General features: G+C 40.0%; 1 protein-coding gene across 1 annotated transcript in view; it reads left to right on the top strand.

Moving 5' to 3' along the window:
- The window catches only part of MAP3K4 (mitogen-activated protein kinase kinase kinase 4), a 159,923-nt gene that overhangs the window by 61,232 nt on the left and 82,280 nt on the right, over positions 1 to 16,411 (top strand). Inside the window, exons 3-4 of the mRNA XM_019526945.1 lie at positions 2,254 to 3,638; positions 11,655 to 11,897. Coding sequence (XP_019382490.1) covers positions 2,254 to 3,638; positions 11,655 to 11,897 — 1,628 coding nt within the window. The remainder of the gene's footprint in view (positions 1 to 2,253; positions 3,639 to 11,654; positions 11,898 to 16,411) is intronic.

The raw sequence follows: 16,411 nt of genomic DNA, 5'->3' as shown, positions 1-16,411 counted from the left end.
GGCCAAGGGTGGCTCGTCCAGGGGGGGGGGGACAGCTCCCACCACTGTTCACACCCTGGGGGAGACACAGGGCAGCATGTGCCCTGCAGAGCTGTGTGTGGGGTGGGGGTGGGCTGCTGCTGCAGCCTGGGTTTGGGAGCTGCACTGGGCTTTTCCTTGCAGTGGGGTTGGGCTGGGGCTGTGCTCAGGGCAGGCGGTGGCAGTGCCGAGAGGAGGACTGTGGTGAATTATGAGGTAGCCATGGCACCCTCCCCTGTAGTTCTGCTCCCAGTGCTGCTGCCACCCGCACCAACTGAGGCCTATTACCATGCTACCTGTTGGCACTGGATTTATGACCCAGATACTGTGTTCTCGGCGGATCCAGATCCTCAGACCAACCACAACCTATCCATTTAATAATAGGTGAATTTTATTGATACACAGTGATAGATAAGAATAATGCAAACAATTCTGTATCTACCAGTCCCAGGGTTTTCATAAGAGGATAGCCATCACTACCTACCACTGTTACCATAATATTAGTAGTAATAGAAAGGCCCCTAGGTGACTTTGGAATAACTGGCACCATTCCATGAATGGAAAACAGAACAGTTTGTGCCAGGGTGTCAGTATGTGGTTGTGTGTGTGGGGTGTGGTTTTTTTCTTGCTGTTTTTGGTTGGAAGGATTTTGGATGGAATGGGGTATCTGAGTTTCTGGGGAAAAAAAGTAGTATAAAATGATGGAGTATAAAAATTAACATTTTGCAAAAAGCTTTTGACCATGTTAATATTTGCTAAACTTTATTTTGATATAGAACAGTTGTGTAAGAGTTGCAGCATAAATACACAGTGTCTGAAAACTATATTGGTATTTAATGTGAATCTGTTATGTTTCTGAATCTTTGAAATTCTTTAAATGTATTGCTGAATGTCCACAGTATACATGCAGATAGTATAACCATTAACATAAATGTTTAAAATCTGAATAAAAGCATACATCCCTGCCCAGTACCTTAATAGGTTTAAAGTGTGGGTGTTCATGTTCTATAAAAAAAAAAAAAAAAAAACAGCGGGTGGTCTGGATGCGTGTGCCTAGATGAAAGATTGCTGACACGATAGTCTGTTTTGTTCTTGGTGCTCGCTTCCACAACATTGATTACTTTGGAAATATTAATTAATTATTTTCATAATATGCTTGTGAGATTGGGAGGTGGTATATTATTCCAGTTTTGTGGTTGAGAATTGAAATCTGGAGAGTAAGGCTATAATTGTCAAAAGTTGTCGCTTATTTTATGTAATTAATTTGAGATGCCTAGAGTCTGATTTTCAGAGTATTTAGTGTGTTCAAAGCACAGCTAAGTTGAGTTCAGTTGCAGTTCCAAGTGTTGAGTTTCTACAACAATCAGACTTGAGTTGAGCAGTTATCAATGAGACGTGCATAATTAGGGGCTGCTTATGGAAAGCTTGGTTTATCATCTTTCATTTTGAACTGTTACAGAGACTGACATAGAACCCAGATCTCCAGAGTAGGATTCAGTAACCATAAAACTGTCCTTTCTCGTTTTCCAGCTGTCTGCCTCATTCATTCTGAAGTTTTCAACTTTTGTAATAGATATGGATCCTACAAGTAGCAACCTTGTTCACTATACACCGGTTATGTTCCTTCTTAGGCACTCAGAAAGAATTATGCTCTTCCACAAAGGTTCTGTGGAATAAACACTGTGATTGTGACTTAAAAATGGTGCGTGCGTAAGGGGAGAGTTAATTAGAATTGCATAAGCATCCTTAACTCTGGCTTTTTCAGTCTTTTGAGTACTTGATTTTGCAACCTTAGTAGTATTCTTGTAGCATAGTTGTGTGTGTGTGTAAAATATGCATTCATAAAAATGGCTTGGAAACCATTCCAGTCCTGTTTCTGGCTTCTAACTTTTTTCGATGGGTATATATGTGTGTGGGATTGTGATAATTGTCTGAGACCATATCTGTGCTACAGAGGTGACAAAAAAAGGTAGGGGCAGGAGGGGTGGGAAGAACCAAACTGATCACTTGTTGGTACTACTGCTAGGTGAGCTGCACTGTTTACAGTATCAGATAATGTGCATACACTGTTATTTTGAAATGCTGCTTGAGGTCAATGGAACACTTGAACTTTGTGTGGGTAGAAAATAAAAGTAAAATAAGACTTGTGAAATTTAGAAGTAGGTTGTCTGAAAAAAAGGTCTTACTTCATCCATTTGCTTGAATCAAATTATTTTTTCTCAATTTTTCTTACAGAAAAGATGAGTGCACCATCTCAGTCTCCACATAAAGACAGCGGCAAGACCGTTGAGAGCGTGGAAGAGCATAGCTATAAGCAGGGAAAAAAGATCCGAGCCACTCTTAGGACAACTGAAAGAGATCACAAGAAAAATGTTCAGTGCTCATTCATGTTAGACTCGGTTGGTGGGTTGCCAAAAAAATCAATTCCAGATGTTGATCTCAATAAGCCTTACCTCAGCCTTGGCTGTAGCAATGCTAAGCTTCCAGTTTCTGTGCCCATGCCTATAGCCAGACCTGCGCGCCAGACTTCTAGGACTGATTGCCCAGCAGATCGTTTAAAATTCTTTGAAACCTTGCGGCTTTTGTTAAAGCTTACCTCAGTCTCAAAGAAAAAGGATAGGGAGCAGAGAGGACAGGAAAACAGCTCCTCTTTTGGGTTGAATGGATCCAATGAACTAATGTGGCTTGAGCTGCAAGCTTGGCATGCTGGCCGAAGCATTAATGACCAAGACTTGTATCTATATACGGCCCGTCAAGCCATCCCAGATATTATTAATGAAATTCTCACCTTCAAAGTGAACTATGGAAACTTCTCCTGCGTAAAAAATGGAGCCAGTCTCAATGGTACTTCAGGAGAAGGACACTGTAAAGTAGCCCATGGAGCTAGCACTTTGGGTTATTCAAGTTACCATGAACACCTTCATCGCCAGCGGGTCTCATTTGAGCAAGTGAAGCGGATAATGGAGCTGTTAGAGTATATAGAAGCACTTTATCCATCTTTGCAGGCCCTTCAAAAGGACTATGAAAAGTATGCTGCAAAGGACTTCCAAGACAGGGTGCAGGCACTTTGTCTGTGGTTAAACATTACAAAAGACTTAAATCAAAAACTAAGGATTATGGGAACTGTTTTGGGCATCAAGAATCTGTCTGACATTGGCTGGCCAGTGTTTGAAATCCCTTCTCCTCGACCATCCAAGGATAATGATCCAGAGGAAGAGGAAGGTGATAGGGAAACTGAAGTAAAGGAATCCTCAGGAACGTGCACAGAGGAAAGTGAAGGTGAAGAACAGATCTCTGAGGAAAACGTTGAAGAACTCAGACAAGCCATCAAAAACAATTTAACAAATAAGCCAAATTTTGACTTTCAGCCACAGGACCATTTATCAAGGAAGCTTGATAGGCTTGAATCTGAGGATGACTCTGCCTCTTGGGTTATTCCCGAGTGCAGTGCTGAGGCAGGCTGCAACAAACACTGTTTGACCTCTATTTACAGGCCATTTGTAGATAAAGCACTGAAGCAAATGGGGTTGAGGAAGCTAATTTTAAGACTTCACAAGCTAATGCATGGTTCCTTGCAAAGGGCCCGTATGGCATTGGTAAAGAGTGATCACCAGCTGGAGGTAGGTCCTGTGCTGGCATAACTGGGAATACCTTTTCTCCCCACAGTATTGTTCCTGCTGTAGACTGCCATAGTCAAATCAGGGGTTTTTACCTGCCAACTTGTTTTAAAATACATTTTTCTGTTTTCTAAAAATGTATGTTCTCTGGCATTTTGGGCATACCTTCCTGCTTGCTGCATAATCCCTGCAGACTGAAACACTTAGTTACTTTTCTGTCTTATTTATTAGGAATAAATGTTAGATTTCAAGAATGTTCCAGATGTTAAAACAGTGGTTTTCAACCTTAATTCCACAATGGACCTTAGCAACTTCAAAGTGATGTGCACAATCTCTGAAACTGGATGTAGCATGGTCAGTTAGTATATCAAAAGTAACACAGTATAGCCACTTTTGGACAGGATTGATCAGTCTTTGTTAAAGTGGATATAGTACTCTCCATTCAGGAGGTAGCATATTCAGGGTAGTGGGGCATCTCAGCAGGATACTGCCTCGTACATTGGAACTGTCTGAGGGGTGATCATCACCCTCCGTCACCCACTCCATCTGCCTTTGTAGGCCATTCTTGGTCCAGTTACTGAAAGCAGTGTTCTAAATGTCATTTTTTTTCAGGTAATTTGATATTTGAAATGATCAATAATTTGAGAATTTGAGTCAATTGTGATGATTTAACGAGAGAAATATGGTATGCTCTGGAGAAGTCCTAATCCAACTATACTAGTAAACCTTTCCTTTGCTCTCAATGCTAAATATTAAATCCCTAGTCACATTTGAAGATTAAACCACACTGGTAGTATATCCCTTAACTTATTAAAGCTTTGAATAGTTGAAAAGTAAAACCAGGCACATTGAAACTAGAAAATAGGCACAAATTTGTAACAGTGAGATTGGTTAACCATTGGAATACCTACCATCCAGAGTGGTGGATTCTTCACCCCTTGTCTTCAGCCAGAGCCTGGATGTCTTTCTGGAAGATATACTTCAATCAAGCACAAGTTATTGGGTGTACATGTTGGCATAACTGAATGAAATGCTATGGCTTGATTTATGCATGATGTCAGAAATTATGACCCTTTCTGGTCTTAAAATCTGTGGAAGCAAAGAGTTTAAGTCTCTTAAGTTTTCCTGTTGGCATTTAATCTACATTTTAAGTGGTATAAATACTATATGCTGAACAGTAGAAATGAATGAGTAAATTAATAGAGAAGTTGTGATGGAAGCAATAAACTGAGCACAGTAGTTGAAATCTCATATAGTTGCAAAGAACTGGGGTAATTTATTATGGACTTATGAAGAACCTTCAGTGTAAGGCAGGATTTAAGACTGAGTTTCCACAGGTGATTTTGGGGTGCTTGCAGCCCACCCCCCTGCCCCACCGGCACTTTTTAAACTTGGCACGTTTCCATCCCGAGCCCTGCACAGGTCCAGAAGAGGCAGCAGATTACATCAGCTTGTCTCGGCTGACATCTGTAAAGATTGGACGCTTTAGTGGGGCTTTTTGGTGCTTTTATCTAATAGCTGATTGAGTCAGCTTTAGCTAAAAGTGCCAAAAAGCCTTGCTGAAGTGCCTGATCTCTACAGATGCTGCAGAGTCGGGTTGAAGTAACATGTTGCTTCTTTTGGTAAAGTGTGAGGGGTTTTTTTGTTTTTGTTTTTTTTTAACTTCTGCAAGCACCCTTGCTGTCTGTTTTTGTAGCTTCCAGCATTTCACCATACAGTATATGGTGATAATAAATGTAAAGGCTTTTTCTTCAGCTAACGTTAATTATAGAATAAATTATCTTTATAATATATCACAAATTGAGTATACCATTGAGCAATTGTGAAATATTATCTGGTACATATTAGATATTTAGTGTTGTGTGTGAATTAGTTTCATAGTTGCTGTATCTCTTCAACTTTACCTACATCAGTCACTTACAGTAGCTGACAAGAAATCATGTATTAATTTGTGACCAAATTGTTAAAGTATATACTATAGAGAATTTTGCATTCTGTCTTTGCTGATAATGATGCTTTGAACCGTTATGACAATGAAAATAGTGCAAGTGCACAAGATGGGAAATCATATTGGAAGGCTCTTGGTTCAAGAAAAAATTGTTGAGTATTTTATTTTAGAAACAGTATCTGATCATGTAATTGAGTTTCTGTGCAGCCTAGCACATTAGTTGTTCCTTACTTTGAAATGAATAACTATGTTACTTTGAGTGTTTTAATAGTGTTCTCCATTATCTTACATGAAGAAATAATTACTAGTAATTTAGTTCAATATTGTCATGAATTACAAACTCACAGCATAAAGTACTGTCATAAGAAATCACACACAGAGATTATGAATAAACATCCTACATGTCCTATTATTAATGCATTAATTAATCATGACATAAGCAATATTACCTCCTTTTCAAAAAATTAATATATTAGTAATATTGGTAATCGGGGTTATTTCTTCTCACAGTTAGGTGGCATAGTCTAGTGCAGTGGTTTTCCAGGTGCGCTCTGTGGAACCCTTGGATTCCACAGTAAGTCATCAGGGATTCTGGAAAGAGTTTGGAGGTAATGGCAGAGTGGGCTGGGAACAGGTGCATTGCCCTTGCTGGGCTGAGTCTTGTGGCTCCAGGGATGTGGGTAGGGGGTTCCATGGCAGAAGAAATCACATGAAAGGGTTCCATGACCAGGAAGTTTGAAAACCACTTGGTCTAGGGGTCTGTCCCTGACTTGTCCTTGTGTTTTAATGCAGTCTGTGATGTAGATGCTCTCTGTAGTCTTGGACAAGTTGCTGGACACCATTTGCCACTGCTTTCGTATTTTAAAAAAGGATAATAGTATTTAACTCCCAGATGTCAGTTGAAGATTAATAAGTACTTATTTATGAAGTAACCTGATGATGGAAAAGACAATGATGATTTTGTTTTCATCAGATGAAAATATTGGTCAAATCTGCTCCTAGCCTCCAATAGCTTTCATTGTATGTACTAAAAGATTTGACTGAAAATGTTGATGCTGTTGTAAATCACCATATGTATGAGCAAATGTGCCATTTTGTGCAGCTTATGAAGAAGATGCATTCATATATTTATTGGAGAAAAAGTAGAAATCGTGTTTGAAGTTTGGCTCAGTACGTAGGTCAGAGTACTTAGGAGTGAATGGGACTGAAAAGTAATTTTCATGATTGAAAAATCGGTTTTGAATATTTCTTTCTCCCTGGGTGTGTCTACATGTGTATTAATATGCTTTTGCTACTGTGCATTAAGTTTAGTACTTCTAATGTGAGGTACTAACTAAATGTGCATTAGGCTGCCCTAGTGCATAATAACAAAAGTGTACACTTTTTTAGTCGTGCTTAATGTGCAGTAGCTTAATTTTCCTGTGCATTAATATAGTTTTTGACATAACACTGTACTGTGCAGTAGGGGTGTGTATACACATGCTCCGGGGTGGAGGGTGGGAGGGACTCTTTAGTTAGAGTGGCTCTGAGAACCAAGGAGTGGAGGACTTCCAAGATGTACTGACCATTTTTCTTTTTTGGGAAAAAATTACTGTGCTTCCATTACTTTACCATTAATTTTTCACTAAACTATTTCATTGCATTCAATTGTTGTCTTCCTCTTTTAATACCTGTTAACATGACTATTGGAAGAATCTTGTGAAACAATGTTTGTAAACTTTTCTGACAGTCCCACATTTAAAAAACAGCTAGTTGAAAAAGAAAATGGTCAAACTGAAACATTACATTTTTCTAAAATGCAATACTTGTTGTATTAACAGATTACCATTAATTGAAAGAAGTGAGGAAATGTTTTTCAATTTGCTTATTCTCTGTATCTGACAATACACTGAATTAATTCATTCGTCGTTTTTTCTTCCGATGTGACTCAGGCTGCTCTTTGTTCTATTTACATGACTAATGTTTTATTATTGACCTTTGTTAATGTCTCTAAAGCATGCTTATAAAACTGACCATGGAAGAATATGTATACATACATTTTCGAAGAAATTTTTATTTTAACAACTGTGGCTACTTAGATATTTTTTCTTGTAAATCAAAGAAATGTTAAGTATTTTCTGTATTTCTTTTAAAAAAGAATATAGATTTCAAATGTTAGTATAATATAAAATACATGTTTTATGAAAGCTGAATTTAATTTTCTGATTTGTTTTAAATTAATCTTGAGATTTTATATAAAACATAATTCATTATGCTTAAACTGTGCTACTTATGACATCTCTGCAGATGATAAAATACATTGTGAAAGTCATTATAGGATCAGGACCTTTTAAAGGTACAGTTTTCAATTGTGAGTTTCAGAATTAGAGACCTATGGGGAGTGTATGTGTTTACAGTAAAACATGGGACTTGGGTAGTTTATGTACACACAGACCGATATATAGATGTGTGTGCGTAAACATTTTAAGTGCCTAAAGCCTATTGAAAAATAAATGAAAAATGGGACTCAGGCAATTTATAGAAAGACAGACACGTGTGTGTGTGTCTGTGTGTGTGTGTGTGTGTGTGTGTGTCTGTGTGTGTGTGTGTGTGTGTGTCTGTGTGTGTGTGTGTGTGTGTGTCTGTGTGTGTGTGTGTGTGTGTGTCTGTGTGTGTGTGTGTGTGTGTGTCTGTGTGTGTGTGTGTGTGTGTGTCTGTGTGTGTGTGTGTGTGTGTGTCTGTGTGTGTGTGTGTGTGTGTGTCTGTGTGTGTGTGTCTTTCTATAAATTGCCTGAGTCCCATTTTTCTTTTATTTTTAATAGGCTTTAGGAAGTTAAGGACAAGATTCACAAAGGTACTAGGAACATTAATGCTAAGTGGTCTCAAGCCTGAAATTCGGCGCCCCACTCCTAAAATAGCCTTTCCAAATCCAAGTTGGACATCTTGGCTTCCTGTACTCTAAGTGGGGAGATTTAGATGCCTAGGATTTGGATTCACGGGGATGATGCCAAGGCCAGCCACTAGAAAATACCTAAGAAGCAGAGGTCCTGAAATCCTACCTTTCTTTCCTGTTTAGACTGTGTTTAGGTGGTTTCCCGCAGCCCTAAATTAGGCACCTGTGAGATATTGAACGTCTATGTTGTCCCTTTGTGTATAAAGGTAACTTGTTCATAGTTTTTAAAGACATGGCCTGAGGCGATGATTCCAGTGCCCACTTTTTATGTAAGAGACCAGCAGCTAGAGCACTTGCTTAGGAAGTGATAAGCTTTGTTCCATTCCCTCCTTGCCTGGAGGGGTTCAGACCTGTATCTCCCACACCCCAGGTGACTGCCCTAACCATTGCACTGTCCACCTGAGATACCTTCTATACCTTGATTTGTGTAGCCAAGAGTGCAGTTGGGTCATAGGGCCAGAAAGAAAGCAAGCCACAGAGTAGCTGACTCTGTAACACAGTGGGAAAAGGCTCTTAGATGGAGAGACCTCCCTTGCTGTTGGGATGGGTTATGCATGTTTGTTGTTTTTATCCAGTGACTCTTTAATAGGAAACACATGAGTTGTCCCTAGAGCAAGGTAAATACAATGGAATTTGGTAGGAAGTCATGTTGAAACTGCCTTGGAAAGGAGCAATTGCTTTTCTTCAAATTAGCTAGTCCCAATGAGCACAGGTTTACATGGAAGTTCATAAATGTGTAAAAAGATATACTACAGAATTTCTCTATATGTTGACCCACCTTGGAGTTGTGATTTAGTGCAGCAGAGACTGGGAATTTTATGGACATAGTGGGTTAAATCCTGATCCTATTAATGCCACGTACAAAATTCCCTTTGCCCTCACTGAGGCCAGTATTTGACCAGTGTAGTCATCCTTTTTGGGCTGAGAAGAAGGAGTTCCCTATCTTTCAAGACCTTGAGTCACCTGAGAATCAACAGCTGATTGGCTGAAAAGGCAATCTCTTCTGTTCATCCCAAGTAGAAATGGGAGTAGTGGCTGGGACAAACCTAGAGCAGGGCTGTCCAACTTATAAGCAGCTGGGGACCACAATCTGTAGGCTGCACCAACACTAGTCAGGTGCCCCTGGGGCCACACCATGCTATACACTGACACCCACCCCACCTGCCCTGACATGGTGCACCGTGCCACACACAAATACTTCCCCCTGCACAGTGCTATATGTGGAGGCCACTTCCTCCTGCACCACCCTGGAGGTGGAGGGAGGAAGTAGAGGGAGCCCTCAGCTCCTGCTGCAGTGCAGGGAGTGGCAGCCAGGTGGGAGCCAGGGACTGCAAATTAACATGCAAGTTGAACAACCCTGAGCTACAGCACGGGGGAAAATATTGAGGTTTCAATTTGGATAGATTGCTGGAACAAAGAACTTCTTTCCATCCTTATTTTTTGAAGGGTGGGGAATGGTATTCGGGGTTTGTACAAAGAATCAACATTATTATCCAATATATAAGACATAGTTTTACTAATTGTGAAAGGCATCTAATCCAAAGAACGTTCAGCAGCCGTTTTGTCCTTAAGGTGATTTGTTGGTCTGGACAAACCCCAAAGAATTTTCTATCTTTGTGTTTATGTAACAGTTTATTGTTTTTTAAAAAAATCTCTTTTAGATTCTGCAGCTGGCAGCTGGTTTTGTGTCAACATTAAAAAAAAACAAAACCAGTGGGTATGCCACATTGCTGGGAAGTTAGTTTGACAGTCCTGAAACATCATGTATTAAAAATAATAATAAACTGAAAGCTTCGTTTGTCAGAAAAGATAATACTCTGAGGCTGTTCCTGGGAAACCAGAGCTTGCATGATGCAGTAGGAACAAAATGTCAAAAATGTGTATGTGGGTGTAAGGGAATAAACACATCCTTTTTTGTTTTCTGGTACTTGATGAAACTAAAGATAGAATGTTTAATGTTTTCAACTTCCATGGCTATGTTATGTCATTCAATCTACTTTTTTGTTAATCCATCTACCTCTCATTTTAATTGGTGCTATGTAAATTTGGCACTAGAGAAAAAGGAGAAAATCATATGTAACAGGTGCTATTCATGTCTCTCAACATATTAGTGGAAGGCATAGGATAGAACAGAGTAAATTCTAAGGTCTCAAAGGGCATATTTTTTTCCTTGGTTAATGTACAGCTTAGGTTAACATCAATGAGAGTTGTATGTTTATTAAAAGACGAATGTTTTCTCTAAATTACCATCCAGTGAGTTAACCCTAGCAGTTCTGCCTAAAACACAGGTTGCCTGCAGATTTGTTCATAGCTTAAAAAAAATAATTATGTGAAAATATCTGTCTGGCTGGAGCTAGATTTTAACGGTAAATAGCACAAAAGTTTTAATGTATTATTTACATATTCCAATTTCAGGTTTATAAAAAATGAGAACATTTGACAGATCTATCTGGAGGATATTCCAAGGTTGTGGGAGAGTTTAGCAGTGTAATGAGTGATCATTTCTTTGTAAACATTAATACAGTGGTACAGCTTTCATATGTCAGTTTTATTTACAGGATGGTAGTACTTTACCTTGTGGGGTTTTTTTTTCAGAATAACCCACTGACGTAAAGTATTTTAAAGCCTTTTAAAAGTTTATATCTAGAAAAGATCTCTTAAGTACCCTAAAATGATTTGACTGCTTGTGCTTGTGTTAGTATTGGGTGTAATATTATTCTAGGCTATCATGAAAACTCGTTTTGTGAAGTCAAGGAACCTTCTGCTTTATTAAGAAAGCTTAATCATTTTTTGAGCTTAGAATGTAAATTTAAAGATGTTGACTGTGAAGTGTCCACATCTGTTTATTTTTTTCCTCTCACCCTGGTAACCTTCTTAGGTTTTTTGTTATTTTAATTAAAATTTAATCATGGTGTTTCAGACTTTCTGGTAAATTAGAGCATGGTATTTTAAAAAGAGACTGGCTCTTTAAAAATAGTCTTTTTTTATGCATGTTATTGTAAGATTTTAAGAATTAGTCCCTTCTTTTGTTGTTTGTCTCTTTTAAGAGTCAGTCTCTTCTGATTTTTTTTTTTAAATGTTGATAGCTCTAAAATGATTTAAAATCCATCTCACAATATTTATAATTGTTTTGTTACAGTTTTCAGAATTTCCAGATCCGATGTTGTGTTCAGATTATGTGCAGTTGTTAAATTCCCCACCTTCCTCTGAGCAAAAATGCAGTCCTGTATCATGGGAAGAACTGAAATCTATGGACTTACCATCTTTTGAACCTGCATTCCTGGTCCTTTGCCGAGTTCTGCTCAATGTTATCCATGAATGTCTCAAGTTGAGGCTGGAACAAAGGCCTGCTGGGGAACCATCTCTCTTGAGTATTAAGCAGGTTCGGTTCAAAAGCTTTATTAAAAATAGCTTTCTTTCCTTTAATTATCCTTATCTTGTCTATTAGTTGTTTTAAAATTTGTTTCAGAAATAGCAATACAGAATTAATCATTAAATTGCCTTTTATTGTATTATATACATATTGCATATGCAGTCCTTTGTTTACTAACTATACTTCTTGATTTAGACTTCCAGGAATCAAAACAGTTGATAAAGGATTATCAATAGGGGTGTGTGATGTGGGCAGTATTCAATTCGGACTCTGCCCGATTTGGGGGACAGTGATTCAATTCTCTGATTTTGATCACTGTCCCAGTTTGATTTGGCCGAACATGAAGATTCGATTCTAATTTGGAGAATCAGCGATTTGGCGATAGATACAGCTTTATGTTTTTTCTACGTACCTTGAGGTACCAGGTGTGGCTCATGAATGCTAAGATGATGGGGTGGATGGAGTGTCCCACAGGAGCGTGGTGGGGGGAGGTCCCCTGCACGCTCAGTGGCAGACCCAGAAGTGGACCAGAAGTACAATCGCCCCCCTGGCTTGGCAATCGGCCATGGGGAGACCCCGGGTGGCACCAGTCACTGAGTTGGGGGGGGGTCCCCTTGCTTTGCAGTGGACCCGGAAGTATTTCTGGTCCACTTCTGGGTCGGCTGCCAAATGTGCAGGGGAACCCCCCCCCGGCCCTCCTGTGGGACACTCCATCTACTCCACCATCTCAGCGTTCACAAGCCGCTCCTGGTACTTCGAGGTATATAGAAAAAACATGAAGCTTTCTCTATGGCCAAATCGTTGAATCTCTCCTAATCTCTCTGAATCAAATCTGAGGCTTCTGATTTGGTTCGGAGAGATTAATGGGTCTCCCAATTGGATTCAGAGATTCGGCTGCTGAATCGGGCCTGATCTCCTCCAAATTGAATCAGTGACCAAAGCTTCGCACAGCCCTAATTATCAGCCTTTAATTTAAATAATAATGTTCCATTTCTATTATAAGCTGCAGGCCTTTTCCACAGTACAGTTGAAATAGTTTTGGCAACAGTTGTGTTGCACCTGGGCATAATTAGCATGATCTGGCACAGGGGCGGGCAAAATGCGACCCACGGGTCAGATCTGGCCCGCCAGGCAATTTCTTCTGTTCCATGGACACCCACTAATTAATTGTACCCTTCCCAGCCTTTGTGCCTCGCTCCCACCCTCACGTGCAGAAGGGCCTGGCCCAGCCAGTGTGCAGCTTCTGGGTAGGGCTGCTGCCACTGCTGCAGCAGCTGGGGGACCTGCTTGGCTTCCTTGGCATTCAGTGGCTCCTCCTTGTCTCCCCACTGCTGTACTTGCTCTTGGCAGCAGGTAGGGAAGTGATGTGGGAGAGCGGCAGAGGGAGCTGCAGCTGGGCAGGGCAGGGGGGCGTGTGGGGCTGGGGCTGGCAGAAGCACAGAGTCTGCGACCAGGGGGCTGGCAGAAGCACAGAGCTCAGGTGGGCAGAGAGTATGGGGGCCCCTCCACACACTTCGCCTTTTCCCCCCAATGGTGCCCAGCCCTCATCACTGGTGGTAGCAGCAGTACTTAGGGTGCTTGTTGTCCACAGCTCTAGCCAGAGCTGTATACATGGTATGCAAACACAAATTATGACAAAAATATTTTTTGTAATAAAATTAAAATATATTATAGTAGGTGTTTGACTTTTAGGATATGACTTTTTTTTCTGGTTCCGAGATGTCAAACCCACCTCCCAAAAGGGATACTTTTGGGGGCGAGGGTAGTGATGTCCAGTGGCAAAGGTCAGGGGTTAGGGGCGGGACTTCCTTAGCTCACCAGAACTTATTAAGCCACCCTTCAGCTGAAATAATTGCTCACCCCTGATCTAATATGATTTCCTTGAGGAATGCATACTTGAATTTTTCTTCTACACTTGCTAGGTGCAGTGATCAGTCACTGACTCAAGAGGTGAGGGTATGGGCTTCTTTCCTGTCTGCATACCCACGCCCACTCAACTGTATTCCTTCTACTTATCAACTCCCCCATTTCCATTTTTCATCTTTTTTGATGAACTCATGACCTCTGTCTACACTTTAAAGTTCAATGCAGCCTAACAAGAAAAATAAAATACAAATTAAAAATCAAGTCCCAGACCTGTTAACCAATTGATGCAAGCCTCTGAAGACTCCTTCTGTGGCATTTCCTTTCCACCATATAGGGATTCTTCTGGGGATCCTTGGCATCCTTGTTTCTGAGGACATGGGAAGAAAATATACTCTTGTCAACCACACTTAGGAATATTTCCAAAGATTTGATTACGGTACTGGGCCCATGAAATAACAGGCAAGGCAACAAAGGTCACTCTTGTTGCAGCCATATATAGATGACTTCCTTTCTAAGCTCTTTTTTATAGCTGTCTCTTTCCAAGGAGATTAGCTATTTTGGTAGAGCCTGGACTGGACTTTGAAAGATGCTGCTGATCCTACAAGATGATTTCATTCAGGCAGACCTAAACAAACCATGACCCTCCTGTTTTAGAAGTATCTTTTTCAGGTTGTCGTCTTCCAGATATTCCAACATTAATTTCCAAACTATAGTGTAGCCCCAGACCTGTTAACCCACTGATTCAGGTTTTTGAAGACTGCTTCTAGGACAGTTTCTTTCCTCCCTCTAGGGTTTACTCTAGGACACTGATTTTCAACCTGTTGTCTGAGGACTCCAGTTGTTTGCAGACTATACCTAAGGGGTTCACAAAAGATGACCATGATCAATCAAAGTATGTGAATACTCACACTTACAATTCAGAGGGTTCCACACCTCCATTTGAAATTTCCAAAGGGGTCCTCACCTCCATTAGAAATTGTTTTTAGGAGGTTACAAATGAAAAAGGTTGAAAACTACTGCTGTAAGAAGTCTTGAGTTTCCTTGTATATGAGGGCCTGGGAGGAAATGTCAGTCTGATGGGTCTTCTCCATCACATTGCAGAAATAAGATGACATCCCATTAGTTTGTCTTCCGCTCATTCCCCAGCCTTTTAGCCAACAATTTCCACAGTTAGCAAGAAGTAACCACCTTCACTTACCTCCCCCTCTACTTCTTTAGAGTCCTGTGGAAGGACACTTGATGCCTGAAAGCTTGTCCAACAGCTCTTCCAAATATACAGTTGGTCCAATAAAAAATGTCACGAGAAATTCTTGCCTCTGGTTAATTAGTTCATTAGAGAGAATGGACACCTCAATAAGTATTCATGATCCCAATCAGTATTTCTAAAAGAGTCTACAGCAATTTAGGTCCTTCATGACCTATGTAGATTAGGTCTGATATAACCATAGCTCCCAAATTCTTCAATACGGTCAAGACGGAATCCTATTTCAGATTTTTATTCTTTTGTCAGGTTAGGGAACCTAATATATGTATTGCCGCTAAGTTCTTGCAAAAGATGCATTAAATAGAAATAGAAAGCATCTGTGTTGCTCAACTCCAAAATAATGCTGAAATGTTGGCACTCTAGTTGTCTGCTTCAGCTTGGCCTTTTGACTGCTGCTTCTTTCTGAATTCCATCTTGAATCCCAGTATAGAAAGATATTCCTTAAGAGATTAAAAAAAAAAAAAAAAGGGCACATTAATTCAACCTGGCTCTGCAGTGTCAATATATATATTGGGCGCTTCAGCAGGGCCTTTTGGTGCTTTTAGATGAAGATGATTCAATCAGCTATTAGATAAAAGCACCAGAAAAGCCCCACTTAAGTGCCCAATCTACACAGATTCTAGCCAGATTCACTTAATGTGATGTCTCTTCTGGCAAGTGCACAGAGTTTAAAATAAAGCACTGGGGGTTTTTTGTTTTTTAATGCCTGCCAAGTAGCCATAATGCCCTAATTTGGACTAAGAGCAGATGTTCAGCTCTTTTTGGAATATGGAACAATAAGGCATAGGCATTATTTTTGTCTTCCAGTTTATTCAGACAGAAAAATATCAAGGAAAAAAGCCTTGATCACTTTGATGCTTAATGTTTAAAATGGACTGGATTTCAGATTTACCAGCAAGTAAATTCCAAGGACAAATTTCTCATTCTAATGTAATAAGGAGAAAAGCACCACCCCTTACTACTTTACATCTTGGGCTGTCATGCCTATGTTCTTCATTTCATAAATGTCTTTTCTTGTCAGAATTTCTTTGGCCATGTAAGATGGAGGCAGACATCCTCTTTCGTGTCCGGATATATTTTGCCTTTCTTTAAAATATCTCAAGGAAGAGATTATAGCACAGTTGATGCACTTGGAGGCCTAATGAAGTCCCCTTATAATAGATTGATTGATAAATACAGGTTGAAAAAATATATCCATCTTGATTAGAGGAAGAATCCCTTTTTTTTTCTTGCTTTTAAACCTACAGGGTCTTTCCTGACAGCATTTAGCCCATTCTCATGGGATTCTGGCTACTTCCCATGCTGAGAATAGAAAGTCTTTAGCAGTAGATATGTGTAAAAGGTTGCCCCCTGTTGGTCCTTTGAAGCATCAGACTTCACCATGATTAAGTGT

The sequence above is a fragment of the Gavialis gangeticus genome, unplaced genomic scaffold, assembly GCF_001723915.1.
Source record: "Gavialis gangeticus isolate Ggan-Ray unplaced genomic scaffold, GavGan_comp1, whole genome shotgun sequence".
NCBI lineage: Eukaryota > Metazoa > Chordata > Crocodylia > Gavialidae > Gavialis > Gavialis gangeticus.
The sequence above is the reverse complement of the archived record's forward strand: the minus strand, read 5'-3'. Positions and strand labels throughout refer to the sequence as shown.